General features: G+C 32.1%; 1 protein-coding gene across 3 annotated transcripts in view; it reads right to left on the bottom strand.

Annotated features, from left to right (window-relative positions):
- Window positions 1-387: 387 nt before the first annotated feature.
- The window catches only part of LOC118198688 (uncharacterized), a 140,718-nt gene continuing 121,777 nt past the window's right edge, over window positions 388-19,328 (bottom strand). For all 3 annotated transcript variants that reach the window (XM_035370431.2, XM_035370432.2, XM_085806485.1), the window contains 5 exons: window positions 14,083-14,148; window positions 13,707-13,772; window positions 5,984-6,038; window positions 5,798-5,897; window positions 388-629 (listed from right to left, as the gene is read on the bottom strand). In XM_035370431.2, coding sequence (XP_035226322.2) covers window positions 606-629; window positions 5,798-5,897; window positions 5,984-6,038; window positions 13,707-13,772; window positions 14,083-14,148 — 311 coding nt within the window. In that variant the 3' untranslated portion in view covers window positions 388-605. The remainder of the gene's footprint in view (window positions 630-5,797; window positions 5,898-5,983; window positions 6,039-13,706; window positions 13,773-14,082; window positions 14,149-19,328) is intronic.

Below are 19,328 nucleotides of genomic sequence, written 5' to 3'. Positions count from 1 at the left end.
ATTTAATCATTTAATCTTCATGCTATTCAGTTTACATACAATAAATACCTTTTTTGTATTTGCTTTCCTTCATGGTGTTGCAATTTTAATGGCCAGCAGTGTATAATTTAAACCTGCCACCCCTTGTGCTGACTATTTTTATTCTTCCTCCCCCCCTCTGCTCTTGAAAATAATATTGTAATATAAATGTGACATTCACACTTATTATTCAAACTAATACAGCGAATGAATCTTCTGTGAAATAGAATAATCACCTGTGAAAGCAACCACACATCAAAATCCTCTACAACCACAAATAGTCATTTTAGAGAGCTCAAATGTACTTTGTAACAAAGAATGAATACAAAGCAGCCACAGTAATAATTATTTCTCGCTATGGAAAATTCATAGGCATAATTATTCATAAAATTTATTGTTCTTATAAAAAAGTTATAAATCAAACATTGCATATATATATTATTATAAAATTTGTTTTATATACAACAACATATATCACTTGACTTTTGAATACAGTAATTATTTTACATTTTTCATAAATTTCAGCTTTCCCCATTTTACATAAATGCAGCACAACAAAGAATTATTCTCACAGTAATTTTGCTCAGTTATTTCTTTTTTGGCGTTATTTTCTAAAAAAAAATAAAATAAAAAATATTAGTGTTTTACAAAACTAACATTTTTAACTGTTTAAAGCTGAATATGGGGGGGGGCTTTGAAATAAAAGATAAAAACAAAGTTTGCAAAAATAAAAAATGTTAATGATTTTTAATACAGTGGTACCTTGGTATAGGTCCACTTTGATGTCTATCCTGTTTGGACATAAAAATTGTTATATGAATCAAGTTTGACAGATCCTGACTGCATGCACTACACTTGTTTACCTTTTTTGAGAGAATGCGACAACTTCCCATGAGCGTCAGTACACCATACTGCTACTATTCAGGAAACAACCCACACTATAACTCTGAATTTTCATGCGGTTTGTGTTTTTAGTAAATTCATTAACATTGAATTTTAGGAAAGTTAATGAGAAAAGTAAACAATGAAGAAAATTATTCGGGTCTCCATAGACGTGAAAAAAGAGATTGTTAAAAATTAGAATGGTGGCATGCGAATCCAGGACCTGATTATTGAACAATATATGACTTGTATGATAGTATCTACAACTGCGAGAAACAAAAACTACATTAAATCTGCTAATCTTGCAAAAGGGATGAAATTAATTACTAAAAGATCAGAAATGCTAGAGCATGTTAAAAATTGCTTTTAATCTGTATAGGAAAAAACATTTATCTACAGTATGATGTGCAGTTCTTCATTTATGTACAGTATATATTTTACCTATTTGTATTAAATGGTGTTTTTTCATTATTTTCTTTTAGTTTTTTTTATTATTTAACGGACATTTCTTATTGGAAAAGTTTGTTCAGTATATGTACAAACCCTAAACATCCCCATACGTCCTAGAATGGATTAATGACATATACCAAGGTACCACTATATTTGTTTACACATATCAGCAAACACATATTAATAGCAGAGTCAAAAAGCAGCAAAATGTATGAGATACGGAATTTTGGGTACCTATTATTTCAGAAATCACCCAATTTAAGATCACCAACTTAAATTCAACAAGATGACATGTAAAAATTATAAAATTAAAAACTTGATATAATTGTTTATATCATAATGAAGCATTTGTGATTTTAAGGAAATAAAAATTTACACAAAAAGTGCAATATTTATTTGTCTTATTAAATATTTCTTTCAACGTAAGTTGTTTAAGTTGTCTTATTTTTTCTGCTAAAGCTTTCTCTTTAATTTCATACATAGACATAATATCTGGTTCATTTACAAAGTTTCACCTCTAACTGGCATATCGAGAATTCCATTCAACTGGCAATCAAGATCTTTAAATTCTTTTAATCTTTTTTTTTTTTTTTTTTTTTTTACTTCCTCCACTATCAGTAGCGATAATGTCTGGATTTGGTACAATATCGACAGATTTCACTGTCTGTTAGATGACTAATAAGAGGCACAGTCATCGCAACAGAAAACTTTCATTATATCATCTTCCTTTATTATACCTTTTTCACTTTTCTCCACAAATTCCATTAACTGAAAATTTTAATCTTTTGCTTGTGATATTCGAACATCTCAAATTTGTGGCCTTCATCATGACTATAAAATATAATAGCGGATCACAAATTAGACAAGAGTGTTTTTTTTTTTTTTTTTTTTTTTTTTTTTTAAATATCCTCAGATGTGCAGCAGATTTTGTGTTAAAATATTTCAAAAATTCTTTAATGGTCTGTCTACAAAATGTGGAATAGATTTTGAAAAGGCTGCTTTATATTTGCATTTCAACGACAAAGAAATTATCTTTTACTAAAACTTTAAAAGAAGTATGATCCAGATGTTGTCTATAATCAGGACAATTTATTTATACACAATCGAGTAAACCAATTCAATTCAAATATTGTCAAATGTTGAGTATGGAACAATTTTCAAACTAATCAGTAGTTCATGCTTATCGTTCACGCTCTTTTATTTGAATGATAAATGATGGGGGAAATCTTTAATCCTTTAATTGAAGTCATGTACTTTTTCAGTTATGAAAAGTTTACATTTGTCGATTCCTGCAGTATTTCACAAAATCATTATTCTTGATATTAGTTGGGGGCCTTTTCTGCAGAGGTTAAGATATTTCAGACCACATATTACCAGAAAGATGAGTTTCATCAACATTATAAATTTGTTCTGAAAATAAGTTGTTGCTATTAATGTGTTTAATGAATTCATATGCAAAATATTCAGGTGCAGCATATATCAGCAAAAGACCTTTACTCTGAAATTTCTAGCTGCATTACACCATGCTGATTTTAACTAACCAATATGGCAAATATGTGCACTCACTCAAGTGCATTTCTTCATGAAACATTTTGGCCTGAGTCAATAACATAGGAGCCTCAGTGGCATACTGTTGTTGTGATGCTTTCACACTCATTCAATCATCACTTTGTCAGGTTCATTACTTTTAACATGATGAATGATTTGCTTTGAGTGGAGTGTCAAGGTCCACAATTTTTTTTTAAAGTTTTTTTGGGGAAGGAGCATCAGGTGACTATTTATTCAGTTAATTAAAGATGCATTGGATAAAAAGACAGATGTATATGTTGACTTCAAGAGCACATATGATTTCATCTGGAAGGAGATTTTCTTCAAAAAAATTGCTGAATTTCGATCGTTTCTTGGTCAAAAAACATGTACAGTCAAATAAGAAAATGAATTTTCAAAGTATTTTAACATAAAAACTGGACTCCCCCAGTGAGCTGTAAGTAGCTGCACCTTCTTCAGTGTCTATATCAATGACTTAATTGAGCATCTAAAGGCAATAAATATCTTTTATTAGTGTTCTGGACCCAAGCACCCAAGAAAAATGGGAAAAACCTTTGTTGAGAAGCAAATCAACAAAGCACTTTATGTATTTTCGACTGTTAGCTTGGAAAAAACTGTTATGCAGTTCATTTTCTTAACATACCAGAGTTTTTGTCCAGATCTGAAACAACACCAATGCATATACGGATGTTTTTATTTATTAAGGTGCAACATCTGACATAAAATTGCTTTGAAAGAAGCATATTGAATCAATTTCAGAGCAGTTCTCAAAAAGACTGAATATATTGAATTGTTTAGCAAGAGCCATGTGAGGTGGTTCCTCCTCCACTATCAATATTATTTATAAAATCTTTGCATTGCTGCTTTTGACATACTGTTACAAACCATTTACACAATCAACCCATCAAAATATTATTCAACTTAAAACTATGTAAAGAACTTATTAAACTTGAGGATACATTTTGGTGAAATTATTGATATGAAAATAGAAACCCAGGACGGATTTTCCCAAAAGGTTTTGGCCCATAGAGAAATCTTTGAAATTTCATGAAGAAGTCAAACTGTTAGAGAAACCCAGAAATTCCACTGAATTGATGGGTCAAGTGGCAAACTTAGATTTGGCTCAATTCATATTAAAAAAAGAATACTTCACCGGATGTACTGAAATGTATAGCTTTGGAGACTATTAAGACTAATAATAATAAGTGGACAATAGACTGAATAATAATAATAAGTGGATAATAGACTGAAAATAAGTGACTGCATGTTTATACAGGTGGGGTCTCAGCATAAACATGCTCTTTTGCAATGGATCCCTGGCCATTGTAATTTGCATGGTAATGGACAGGCAGATTTTCTTGCCAAAAAGGTTGCTATGTTGTTACACTGTACAAAACAAAACCTCTTTCCTCACCTCTAAACTATCAATAACATAATTTGTGCAATCGACATACCAGAATGAACTCCTGAGCAAAATTGAAGCCAAATATGATAGATGCGTGGGATAAACCAAGATAGGAGGGCAGTGGCTGCTTTTCGACTACTTACTATGCATGCTTGCCTGGCTGCTCATCTGTGTCTTACTGGCATTCTTACTGATGCTGTCTGCCCTTTGTGCAACAAAAACAAGCCTATGGATCAATATCACCTGCATCCTATGAAGCTCTCTATGGAGATACTGATGCTTCTTAGATATTGGGAGGCTAGAAGACTCTTGGGTGATAATCTCTTGAAATGTTGTATTTATGCCTACCACTACTTGTTTTGACTTTTGCTCATGTGCTCCACCATTAGATTTATTTATTTATTTTTTAATATTGTACACTGTTTGACTTTCTAATGTCACATTCTTTGCATAATTTTACAAGAGACATGCCTGTACCCATTTTTTTGATTGATTGACAACAAATATGCTTTTACTTTTCAGATCCTGCTGCAGCTTCAGAATTTAAAACTCTTTTCAACGTAATCAAAAAATCCAAACCTTAATTCTAATATAATAGCTATAATAATAACAGCCTGCAAAAATAATATTAGAAAGTTAAGGAGCAGCACAATTTGCTATATTAATTGAGCTTAATTTCCTAGGAATCTTTGTCCCTTCCCTGCTGCTATTACCAGCAAAAGAAAACCAGTACAGGCAACACTCCATTCAAAATTAATATGTCTTGGGATTTCATTCATTATATAATTCAAACACAAAAATATTAACATCCGATAACCACTCAAGGGCAACTTCTTTCCTAGGAATCTTTCTCCCTTCCCCACTACTATACCAACAAAAGAAAACCAGTACAAGCAACACTCCATTCAAAATTAATATGTCTTAGGACTTTGTTCATTATATTATTCAAAAAGAAAAATATTAACACCAATTTTAACACCCTATAACCACTCAAGGGCCAGAAATTATTATGGTCAAGTCATTAGCCACAGTGCATTCCCTAACCAGAGGATGCTTGAAAGTAACATGGAATTTCAGTTAGCAGGGAGAAAAATAGCTTTTAGGCATATCTGATTTTTCTTGAGTACTATATTCTTCATTCTGTAATGGGGGGGGAGACAGTTTTTGTTCGTGGTCCAGAAGTCCTGATATTAGGTCATTCCAGATACTAGTCGCCTGTTTTTCGGACTTTCGACGGTATATTAATTTATAATGATCAAGTCATGAAATACATTTTTCCAGGATATAACTGAAAGTAAACAATTTCATACAGAATGCTCTGGTTATCTGACAGTATTAAAATAAAAATATATTATTAAATGAATTTTAATTCACAAAGATTAAATAATTTTAATTTGAAGAAAATGAAAGAATATATGTGATAGCAATATTTTTAATTAAAATATAAAAAAATAATTTTTACATTTTATACACAATTCAATGAAGCACGCTTACCTTGGCAAATTCTTTCACTTTTAAACGATTAGCAGCCATAAGTTTCCTTTTCTCTTCAGCTTCTTTCTTCTTTTTAACTTCTTCAAGATTATTCCATAATCTAAAATTTCCAATTGACAAAATGCTTTATATGATTTAACATAACTAAAACAAGTACTAGTATAAATTTGTAACATCCAAACATACCTTTTTGTATTCTTTTTATAATTAGCTACAGGACACCTTCGAAACTGTACATTAGCTATAAAGATAAAAACAAGTTATAGTTCCATGTTCAGTTAAATTTCCATACATATAAAAGTGACAAGCTCTAAGTCATACCGAAATATTATTAATTAAGTATATAAATTAAATATGAAAGTAATCCAGACCATCTTATGTCATTTGCCAAAAACTCTGTAAGACAGAATTGAGTGTACCACCATGACATTGCTCCTATTCACACCTGTAATGCTACAAAAAACTACTTAGATGTGGAAAGTGTCACTGTTCTTGAGTGGCCACCCAGTGAGCTCCAATCTTAACCCAATCAAGAATGTGTGAGAATGTCTTGGAAAGTTTACGAGGAGGAAAGGCAGTTTTCTGTGAATGCATTAAAAGCTGCATTCGAGAGTGCATGGTAAAATGTAAACTACAGTTGTTATAAAACTTAGTTCTCTCAAAGGAGAAACACATATTTGACATAATATGCAACAATGGAACAACTTTGAAGTGCTAAGTAATTTGAAATTGATCACAAGTTGTTAAAATACTAATATTCTATAAACTTTTGGGATGCATATTCTTCTATGTTTTTATTTTTTCTAAAACACAAACTGCTATTTTAGTTAAATATTTACTGGAATACAAGTTGCATGTGTTGTAAATAAACAGATTTTTATTTGGTGTTTATGTTCCTTTCCATTTTTCTAAAGCATGTAATAATAGTACTTGAATCTATAAACTTTGGGGACAGAGTGCATTCCTTTTTTATTACAGCAAAGAGTTCTGTGGTGGTTTGGGGGCAATTTGGTTTAGCTCTTATCTAGTCTTCTAACTTAACCCTAAGATGTTTAATTGGGTTGAAATCAGGGCTTCGGTCAGGTTGGTTAAGTTTATCCATTCTTGTGCCTTTTAACCATTCAGTTATGGCATTTGCTTTGTGACTGAGTAAACTATTGGATTCAAAATGGACTATTGGATTCCCACTAGGTAGGAAGCACAAAACTATCCAATATTGCCTCAGAGACCTCGACATTCATGATTTGAGTCACAAAATCAGCATTCAATTTAGTAATTATCGGGTCCATGTGGTTCAGTTCATTGACAGAATTTAAGTGCAAACACTTCTCAGTGAATGGTATGAATATCAGTATCATTTCCAGACCAGTCAAAAGTCTGAAGCTATGGACTTTCCCACATGTCAGAGGCATTGCTATTCCCTAACTGTAATTTCCATTTCAGACTATACAACTCATAATTGTTTTGGTATGTAGAATTTGCCAAAAACATGAGATATGAAATAACTGAATCTATAGAAATAACCATGCACAGACGTTACACTTTCAGCCTATATTAGCTTTCATCATTTATTTATTAGCTGTAGCTAATGTACATCTCGGCCAAATCCATTTCAATAGCTGTAGCAAATATACATATCTAAGATGCACTCACAATCTTTTCACATTCTTTTCAATCTTTTTCACAATTCTTTCTTACAACATAGAGATTTAAGAATTCTACCTTCCTTTCAAGAGGTGAATGAGCATTGATGGCAATAAAATGTATTAATTCTCAAACAAGAAAAACTAAAATTCTGAAACCTAATGAAGATATTGTTGTAAATATTTTATAACTTTTTTGGTTATTTTTTTCCCCTGTATTGTTATAGTATTTCATGCTATTTTATTTATTTAGTGTTTTTAAAATGATAATTTTAAAGTGTATTTGCTAAATAACCACATTCTCCTTGAAAAGTTACTTCAAGTTATTATTGTGCGCATATACTACATATTCTGCTTATTTTCCTAATAAATTGATCATTTCTTCCAGCTTATCTGGAGTCATTATTTAAAGAAACATTAACGATTCCAAAGCTTATGACAATATCAAGAGTTAAAATATTTTGAAGACTACTAAGGCACTTTATTTCAGAGCAAAAGACATAGAAACGTGCAACAATCTCACCAGGATTTAAATTCTGGATCTTCCTATTCCTAGCTGGCTGTGCTTCTAATTAGCACTATAAGGACATGCAGTAATGAGGAAGATAAACTTTACATTCACCCTCTCTTAAAGGGCAATTCAGAAAGCTGGAACTCAAATGCCAAGCCTGGTGGAAATGAATTGTTGTTCATAAACTTTTAGCTCAGGCACCACTTGTAGTCTTTTATAATTTTCTGAAGTCAGGTAACATAAGAAATCAATAATACCTTCATCAGGATTCAAACTCTGGACCTTCTGATGCTATCCAATTACATTACAAAGGCATGGCAGGGGTGGCCTAGCTCCTTGATAGTCGGAGCCATTTTTCAAAATTTGAAATTTTTCACGAGAGAAACATACATACATTCATGCAGATTCTTCATTATTTAATTTCTTTAAATATAATTAAATGTGATAATATTTGGTGGCAACAATTTGAAAGGTGATTCAACACGCTTAATGCAAAATGCCATTTTGAGACTAATAGCTCTCCTGGCCTAATAACAAGAAAATAGTAATATAGATACATAAAAAAATTACATGCATAGATCTTGCAATGTTTCAAAATAATGGTGTTGCACAGTGAAAAAACTTATTAAAATCATTAATTTCAACTGTATACATGTATACAGTCAAAAGTCGTTAATTCGGACCCCCATAATCCGGAATGATCTATAATCCGGACCTCAAAGCTACAAACTTTCTGCGCATGCGTCGCATTCACGCATGCGTACAGGCGTTTAAGAGTGCGCGTAAGACCTTTACGGCTGCGAATATGTTTGTGCGCATGCGCGTTTAATGTGTAACGGAGGTATAAGCTAAGCTAAAATTATCTAATTCAGTTAATGTTGCAGATTGCGTTGTTCCTTAATCTTCGAATTGGATCTGGGTTATTATTTTTTGCAGACTGTTAGAGCAATTTCATAAAAGTAAGCTTGAACTTTCGATTATGTCAAATAGAATTTCCAATATATATTAACTAATATGTAATTTGTATCTACAAAGCGAAAGTATGTTTTGAAATCCGAAATCTGTTTATCAATTTCATGCCGTGGATTGGAAGTTGATCTGTCAGCACTATCCTTATCTTCAGGGCAGATGTTTTTATTTTATTTGGCTTATAATTCCTTACTAAGTGTAGTATTTCATCTCGATGTACTCCGTCTTTGATATGATTTAAATCAAGTTCCTCATCATTATAATTCGCTTTCGATAGTTGAAGAAAAAGACCCAGAGGTTATTGAAAACGAAAACATTTCGATTGACAAATTAGTCGGTATTCTCAACACAGCAATTATAGGACTTGAACAGCAGACTTTGTAACTAAACAAGAAATTATGTCTGTTTAATAGAATTAAAGAGAAAGTATTATCACATGAAACGAAGCAACTTACATTGAAAGAAATGTTTAATAAAGTAAACAAATATTAAGCTTTTTCTTTTTGTAAATTTTGATACCCTTTAGATCATAATTGTTCTTTATTTCATAAATTAGGGTTTCATATTTTTAATTTTGTAATTTCTGCATGCCATCTTCCCAGATTTAAACTGATGATCTATAATCCGGAAAAATCGATAATCCGGAATCGTCGAAGTCCTGACGAGTCCAGATTAACGACTTTTGACTGTAATACTAGTATTAACAGGAAATTTTTTTGTAATCGTTTTCATTTTTTAAGACATCCTTTTCAGAATGAAAAATGGTTCTGCATTTGCACAATCCTGAGTAAAGCACAGGTAGCTTAGGCTCTACATGTGAGAGCTTGCACCCTAATGCATTCCATAGTAAGAGTATTAGTCCACCAGGATGTGTGATTGGCTGTCCTGATTGATTATTTAAGTGTATAGGCTCGATTACAGACAGCTGTTATGTTACTTATCAGGTTTGAACAGAAAATGCCTAATGCAGCTCTGTCAGATGGGTGGGTTACAAGTATAGAGTAGCCTCCATAGATCATTTTATATCTTCTTTTAATGAATTTTGTGACTGGACAACCTAAACAATATATGATAATTTTATGATCCTTTGCTGAGTGAATATCTCCAATTGTACAATCCCATATGTAAGCAGCTGTGCTTGTTGTAGCAACAGTAAGATCTGGCCAGCCCCTTGAATGGTCCAGAAAATATGATAAGCAGTTGCTGCTTCACAGCAACAAAGTCCTGAAATGAGATAGTATAATGATCTTCTCTAGCTGTGCTCTAACACAGAGTTGTTTCATATAAGTCTCCTGCTACCATGCCATTAGTTGCTGCAAGGGAAATACCTGCCTCTAATTCCAACAGCAGTGAGTCTATGGCAGAACTGTGTAGGAAGTAAACACATGTAATATCTAACAAAAAGTTCTTCATCTTTAAAAGAATAGATACTGTATATTCTGTCCTCGGCACTTGCAGAAGAGAAAAAGGATCATTATAGACAATGGCAGCCAGTCTATTCTTGAAGAGAATGCTTGTGAATGGGATGCCAGAAATGCATCCATTGGAGGTATACAGTTCTTGGAATATTGCAATTTCTACTCCAAGCTGTACCATTACCTGGAAAACATTGATGATGGCAGAATTAGAACACTGCAGATTCTTTAAGATACACAAGCTACTTCTTTCTTTAAGCCACTTCTTTCTTTAAGCTACACAAAACAAGTATTTACAACCTCAAATACTCATTTTAAAACTTCTACGTTTTAAAACTTTTAAACATTTAAAACACTTTCTAAATGTTTACTTGTTTGAGTTTTTATTTTTGTTTGTTCTAATACCTTCTAGAGGGTAGCACTAATCAGGCATGCTATTTCTAATTGAATTTGCCCTGGGTTTTATGAATATTATTCGCGCCATTTGACATAAGACGCAAGACAGTGAGAGATGGCTTCAACATCTACTCAGCAGAAAAAGAGAAAAAATGAGGTTGTGAATTGGAAAGACAAGAAGGATATACGTTTGATAAGTACAGTCCATAATAACTCGATGATTGATGTTGGAACACGGAAAAGAACTGTAAAAAAACAAATAATTGTGAAAGATTACAACAAAATGGGAGGAGTGGACTGCCGGGATCAGATGTTATCAAATTATACTGCTGTTTTTAGAAATAAGCAGAGATATTATTATTTTTCCAATATGCTTTATTTCCTTATAATTTTACTCATCGACATTCATCCACTACGAAAGTCATGTATGGAAAGTTATGATGTACAGAGATAACAACATTACATGCTACAAAAAACAGATGGCCACTGGGGGGAAATTTTCGTGGACAGGAGAGGACGGCAAAAAGGTTTAAAAAAAATCTCTTTCCAGCTATGAATGTTTTGAGCTCTGAAAATAGAAATTTAAGATCACAATTTGATGCAGATTTGGTACATGTGGACAGATTTGGAGCTTCAAATATGAAACATTTTGTTGTGCAGTTAAACATGAATAAGCATCTATAAAATAACTCTTCCAAAGCACTAGAAAATATCCCCCAGTAACAATTCTGCCTTTTTCAAGATGGTCAATAAACAAAATTCCTTTAGCACTGAAAAATACTGATGTTATCACCTCTCCAGATTACTGGAAGGTTTACAGAAATGACTTACTTGGGTTTACTGTTTTAATAGTCATTTAGGCTCTGCTGAACTGTGTCAAATTCTAGTTTTATCCAACATAGTAAATTGTAAAAGATTCAAACATTCAGGTGCAATTCAGGCTCAAATGTGTTTTTTTTCTCAGGATGCAGCAAATGCACAAAACATTTTTTAGAAAGCTTTCTAAAGGTTAATTAATTTTATTTAGCAAATTGTGAAAGTGTGAAGCAAATTGCAAGTATTTCACTCACAGCGTTTTCAATTTCATGCACTTTTATTTGGTGATTTGCTAAAACCATATCATGGGTTCTATCACTTTTGATATGTTAGCCATTTTTTGATGCTGTTGAACATGCACCAGTCACGCGTATCACTACACTTAAATTCCAAAATCTAAAAACGTATGATGGAAAATGGACATGATGAATTACATTTTTATGGCAATTTTTCCTTAAAAACTAAAAACTCTAATGATCACAGAAGCATACTCTCCCCACTGCTCAAAACATGCAAAGCTATTTTATTAAGTGTGTTAATTTATTAAAACTGAATGATTTAAAAGATCTAAAAATTTCCTGTCAGTTCCTATGAAAGTATGATGAAAATTATTCAGGAAAAATATCTAGTGGTGATTTCAGAAACTTTTCAATTTATCAACATTGGATATACAGATTACAAATGTTTTAGCAAAGAGTTTTGCAAGATTGCTTTTAGAAGGCAGAAATTAGAAAACACCCGCGAGGAAAAAAAAAGAAAAGAAAAGAAGACAGAGAAGACAGACAGAGACAGAGAAGATTTGCTTTGGTTTATTTGATTACAGCAAAGCACACAAAGGTTATCTGCCTAGGAGGAGGGATGCCATCATGGAGGATTTTCTAAGGGAAACCGACTCATATCCGTGTTAGACATGGGGAAACCATGAAAATGCCCATACAGCGAGCCTGCTCACTTGGAATCAAACCCAGGTCAAACTACAAACCACAAAGTACAAAGGAAACAGGTTTAATGAAGCCACATACCACTAGTAAATAAAGAGATTTACTACGGGCTCAGAGAAGTTAATGATAAGTTTGGATCTGCACGGGAACAAAAATTATTAGATCCAGCTATTTTTAGAACAAGAAAAGCTGTAAATGAAAAAATAAAATAAACTTTAAAAAGCTCTGCAAAAACTTTAATACCGCTTAAGTTCACAAAATGTTTTATTCATTAGAAACAAGTGTAATAATATAAGTTAACACTTAATGCTAAATGGACATAAAACACTGCATGTGAAATTCTAGCATGTCCAATTTCAGTATATATTGGTCCAACAGCATTCAGCTACGTTCAAAAGTAACATGCAGTATCAACTGACACATTACATGCGAATATATGTGTATCACACATTCTAGTATAATTCAAATAATTACATCATGATGATATCTTGTCTTGTTATTTCAGATAGTTAAGAATAAAATATGTGGAAAGTTTATATAATTTTATTACAATACCAAAAAAGAAAAAAAGATTTTGAAGAAATTCGAAAATCTCCAACTTAAATGCCATCAAGGTAAACCCATTTGTGGAGAACACGAAGTACACAGTATTTTCCTCACTTTATTGCACCAAAGCAAAATTTTTCTCTACAGTCACGATGTTTGAAGCTGCTTTTTATTGTTAGATCTAGCTCCCCTTAGTTCCTATAAAAAAAAAACTGTGAACACAGAGGCCTAGCTTAATATTTTAAACAATTCAGCACTGCTCACATTGTGATAACGATTTCTAGGCCTATTCCTATTTCAACTAAATCATTCTTTTGTTTCAAGGGTGCATCCTACCTACTGCAGTTTTGCCAAAATAGATATTGAAGAATTGGACTGGCTTTGCCCATAATCCTTGAGCACCAGTGGACTGAACTGTAATGTCCGCTTTAAGCCAAGTCATACTGCCTTATTTTAGAAACACAACAAGTTACAGCTCATTCACAGCATGGTATTCATTCACAATTGCAGTATTCCAAAAATTAACAAACAATCCTAATAGAGTAACAGCTATCATCATAACAAAAAATGGCATATTATATTAATTTCTTACTTATTGTTACTTGTTTAACTAACATGTTAAAATATGCAAATAATTTTAATCACATATAAGCTGGAGTCGAGAAATTTTACCTGTAGTTTTAAAATGCATTGGCTTGCTTATGGGAGTCATTCCTTCACTTTGTGTTGTCATAGTCACTGTAAAAAGTAAAAATTTAATTACTATACAAATAAAATAAATATATGATAGAGTAAAAACTTATGTGATAACCATCTCCCACAGATGACCACCCTTGAAACTGGCCAGCATGTCTCAGAATAGAAATAATGGCAGAAAATATTACCAAGAATAACATTCTCTAAGGAGACCACTTTACAGAAGATCCAAATCTTCTGCAATCGTGGGTGGTCATCTTAGGTTGGTTTCACTTTAAAATTGTATTTAATGACATAGCATGAAAAGAGACAACAGAATAGTCACCTTTATGTTGCAGTTAGAAAAATTTACCTGGGATTTTGAGAGGTGATTCATTGTTCTTGCAAGTCATTTCTACAGGTTCTGGTATGAAAACTTCTAAGACAAATAATATATATATTTAAATAACATGTAAATAAAATAAATATAAAGTCTATAATTTTACTTACAGAGACAACATGAAAAACTAGCAATAAAAATGCCTCATAATAATTTTAAAGAAATGAAAGAAGCTGTCATTCCTGACATTATTGGAAACAGTGCCAGCAGATTCAACTATATAATATGATGTTTAAAATGAAGTAAGAATTAAAAAGAATCCCAGACTTAATTAAGAAAATAATCAGCCTGGAATGAAATAATGCGAACTGCTTTCAGCAGAATGTCATGCTTTGCATCCTGCTGCCTTTTCAAGTAAATTAACTTCCTGACCTCAGTTTTTTCAGTGTCATGCCCCGTTCATAAATAAATTACAAGTTTATTTACCTTTCCTCTATATTTAAATGTAATTTATAGAAATATGGCAGGCATTTTTAAAAGATATTCAACCTTTTAGAATAATAGATATTAATTTAAAAACAAAGCCACCATAAAATAAATTTTATTTTATTCATTTACATTATATATTTATAACACTCAGGGAACTGCTGAATACTTTTGATACAGGTTCCCCCAACATTAAGAAAGCAGAGTGCTCCCAAGAAATTTTTCATAATCCAAAGTGACATAATTATCAATTCATATACAAAAAATCTTCAGGTTCTCAGATCTTCCAAAATAAACTATGTAAGCATACATTATACTTCTTAACACCTGAAGTTACAATAAAAGATATACTGGTATCATAAAGACACAGACCATATAAATCCAAATAATATATATGCAATGTTGTTTCATCTTCCAACTTTAAAAAAAGAAAAAAAAAATAAGAGAGAGAGAGAGAGAGAGAGAGAGATTGAGTTAACTGGAAATCATAAAGTGGGTAAACAACAATAATAGGGAATTAAGCCATGAAAAATTCGGCAGTCAAAGATATAAAGCCTGTGAATAAAAGAGAGGAAATGAAGATCATTTATTAATATCTAATCATCATTTGCATCCATAAGACTGATGTGGTTACAGTTTCAGCACCTGCCTAGCCTGGGAACAAAGCTGAAATTTGTTGTGCTCTGGATGACATGAAAAGACTGAAGTAAGGTAGTATGCTTGGCTGCTAAGATTGATATTTTTTTTCACCTATGATATAATTCTTTGCAGGCAATCAAAATATTTTTTAAAAAATGCTATATCATGATTAGTCATACTTTTCTGGAATTACTGCAGAAAACAAATGCTGAACCGTATATATGCACTTTTCAGTCTTTCTTCATAACAGCAAAATGAGTCTTCAGATTTCTCTACTTAATCAAAAAATACAGCATTTTATGTCTTTCATGAAAACCAATATTTATGGATATGAAAAGAACTGTATTTATTGCAATACATTATATCAAAACTCATTTTACAGAGATGTTTTATAAATACTGAAAAAATGTTAAAAAACTGCATATTTTAATGAATTATAATCTAATTTTAAAATATTGTATAGACTACCATTAAAATTCATACACATGAAATTTTAATTGCAAGAAATTGGTAATTTTTACAATTAAAACACTAATTAATTAAATGCATAAAAAGTACAATACATAAAAATACATACAATAAATGCAATACAATACATAAAAGTACAATAATATAAAAAGTATAATCAGCTATTATTAGATCATAATTCCCTGTATTACAAAAATTAAAATGTCTTTTAAATATAATTTGATCAAGAAAAATATTTAGACGTTTGTTTATTTACAAAATTCCTAAACAAAAAGGAAGTAATACTAACTCAGCATACCTCACTGGCCAGGTATTAGGCTGTCTGGAAAATAATGCAGGTTTTTAACCTATATCTTTAAAGTATCATAACTCAACTCAAAAACAATTTTATTAATCAAAATAAGCACCAGACAAATCAATGCATTTTTGCCAACAAGGTATAAGTTTATTTGTGGCGGTAGAATAAGATTCTGGAGTTATGGACACAATAAAGTTGTCAAAGGCATTTTTGACCTCATCTTGGTTTCTGAAGCATTTCCTCTGCAGAATGTTATCCAGATGTTTAAAAAAGTGATAATTGGTCGGCGAGAGGTCAGGCGAATATGGGGGAGGAGAGAAAGTTTCGTATCCCAATTCGTTTAATTTCTGTAGGGTCAGTTGTATGACGTGCAGCCGAGCATCGTCATGGAGAACTGACCGCTTTCTGTTGACCAATGCTGAGCACATGCATTGCAATTTTTGGTGCATTTCATTGATTTGCTGACAATACTTATCTGCCGTAATCGTTTCACCCAGATTTAGGAAGCTGAGGTGGATGAGACCGGCTGCAGCCCACCAAGCAGTCACCATAATTTTCTTTTGGTGCAAATTTGGCTTTGGAAAGTGCTGTGGTGTTTGACAGCGGTTCAACCACCGAGCTGAATGTCTCCGGTTGTTAGAGAGAATCCATTTTTCATCGCACGTAACAATTCGATCAAGAAAAGGATTGTTTTTGTTGCAGAAAAGAAGAACAGACGACACTTCAAAACGGTGATTTTTTTAATTTTCGCTCAATTCGTGAGGTACCCACTTATCGAGCTTCTTTGACTTTCCTATACGATTCAAGTGATCAGAAATCGTTGTTTTGCTTACGCCAAGCTCCTTCGCAAGCTTTCGAACAGTTGTGCACAGGTTTGTTTCAACTTAAGTCTTCAAGTCATCGTCATTAACAGCTGAAGAGTGTCCACGACACTCCTGATCTTCCAGGTCAAATTCTCCACAATGAAACTTTTGGTACTCATCCTGCAAAAATCTGGAAGAGTATTTAACATTTTTTTATTTAATTTGTTAAAAAAATTATTTTTTAATTTTTCTTCAGGGGGGTCACATCTTCATGTGCTCAAATAGAAGAGCCACCCACCACTGCCTACAAGTTCTGGATGTATATCGGGTTGTCCGGAAAATAATGTGTATGGTGTAATATTTTGAAACACTGTAAGCCTAAACACAAATTTCCAATTTCAAAAAACACTAACTGATGCAGCACTCATTATAAAACAAGTAAACATCTTCCAGGAATCATTAGAGAAAGAAAGGAAAAGAACAGACATAATGACAGAGGAGATATCGAAATAATATGAAACTTCAAGAAAAAGGAAGAGAGAAAATATTCTTATAAATAGAACTGTGGTAAATGAAGGTAGATAATGTTATCACAAATTAAGTAAAAGAGACATTTTGCTTTATTTCTTACTACTCTCCTGTTTCTCTTTTTAAAGCTTTAAAATTCAAGGCATATGAGAAAAAGTTTCCAACTCGGATTCTCTACCAAATGACGGATATTTGTTTCATGTTACAGAAGAATTGTTTGAAAATTGAACTTTGAGTAATTTACAGAAAGATCAGATTTCAGAAGTATGACTGGTGCCATTAGTTCAACAATTTATTACAAAAAACAATTTAACAAACTACATTTTCAGAGACCTACAAACTGTTGCTAACTATTGTTACAATTCCAATGACAACTGCTGAAGCTGAGATACGCTTTTCAACTTTAAAACGCATTAACACATTTTTGAGAAGCACTATGAATGAAGACAGACTCAGCAGTCTCACCATGTTCTCAATTGAAAAAAATCTGATGTGTGCACGATGACTTCCTTGTATGGAATATTAAATTATATCCATTTTTTCTTGCATTTCATTTAAACTTATTGCATTGAATGAAAGCTACTTCGTCGATAGCACATAAACCACAATAGAATAAATGCACTCTTTAAAATTCACTATATTTGTTTACCACAGTGACACTCTGGCCCTAGGTTCACTTAACAGCATCAGCATCACATTTCATTCATTTTTTAACTCAGAATGCACAAAATTTATATCATCTTAAGAATTATCTAATCGTTGCCATATGTTCTATTCAAATACTATAATAAATCTAAAACGATGTATAAAAGGTATTATATATATAAAAGGTAAACAACAAGAAAATGAAACAGTTTTTCCAGAAACGATTCAGTATTTCTGATTCAATTAATTCAGTTCTCACTTCACGACAAGGCAAAAATACATTAAAATTCAAGATGTCTGTATTGAAAATTATGAAGTAAATCTTAAACACTTATTTCCTCAAATAAATTCTGGAATGAATTAAGCATGATTTAATTCGCAATAATAAAAGAAGGCGTTATCTTTTTTATTGTGAAACTTAATTTATCTAGATTGAATCTACTATTCTGCTGTTTCAAATGTAAACAAGCAATGGTCGCCATGGAAAAAATTATAAGGCTTAGCGGCACTTAAACAACTTTTTAATTGTTGATAATTCTAAAAACATTGCATACAGATTTACTAAAGGCATAAAAACCTTAGCTGGAAGAGAAGAACAACATAATTCAATCATTTTTGAAGCAAAAAATGTGCAACTTACAAACTAAGATCATTGAGCCAAGTAACAGAGTGGATATCTACATACATATATTTACATACTTTTGGTGCCGCTGATTGCAACCAAAATACGAGGTGCACATCTACATGTTATAGCAGTCCTATACACAAAATTTCAACGGTCTGAGGCTACTTGTTTTTGAGTTATGCAAGATACATACATACGTACGCACAGACACCACAAAAAATTCTCTTCAGAATTCATTTAAAATTTCCCAATTTTTTGGGAAAAAAAAGAGTCCTTTAACCTGTCCTTACATACAGATGCCATGCAAAAACATTGGTAAATTGCATTCGATAGCAGTGAAAATGGATATTTGCGTTGAAATATGATGCCTGAAACTTTTTGCGATTACAATACTTCCCTTTTACTTTGTACAAGGAAGTAAAAAGCATGACATATCTAAGTGCAATAAAAACGTTCGAAGAAACAATTTCAAAAAGTTGAAAGAAAAGATTTTAAAGAAAAAAAAAAAAAAAAAAGACAAGTGAATTTAATTTGCAAAAATTGTTCATGATTATTTTATAATCAACACTCCAAGATATATCGGGTGGCCATAATTAAACTGACAGTGCTCACAGTGTTCTGCAACACGATCTATTTGCGAAAATGACGCCACATTCTGTAGGAAGATTAAACAAGACGGGGGATGAAGGATTTCACGAAAAAACAAATTAGTTCCAAAAGTCACCGCTAGGGGAATATTTGGCGCTGTGTAATAGAAAATAGAGTGTTAACAAATGCAAATTAATAC

Source organism: Stegodyphus dumicola, chromosome 1, assembly GCF_044657685.1.
Source record: "Stegodyphus dumicola isolate Sdum_Otavi_A_Nest chromosome 1, ASM4465768v1".
Taxonomy (NCBI): domain Eukaryota; kingdom Metazoa; phylum Arthropoda; class Arachnida; order Araneae; family Eresidae; genus Stegodyphus; species Stegodyphus dumicola.
This window is presented reverse-complemented; position numbering and strand designations above follow the sequence as displayed.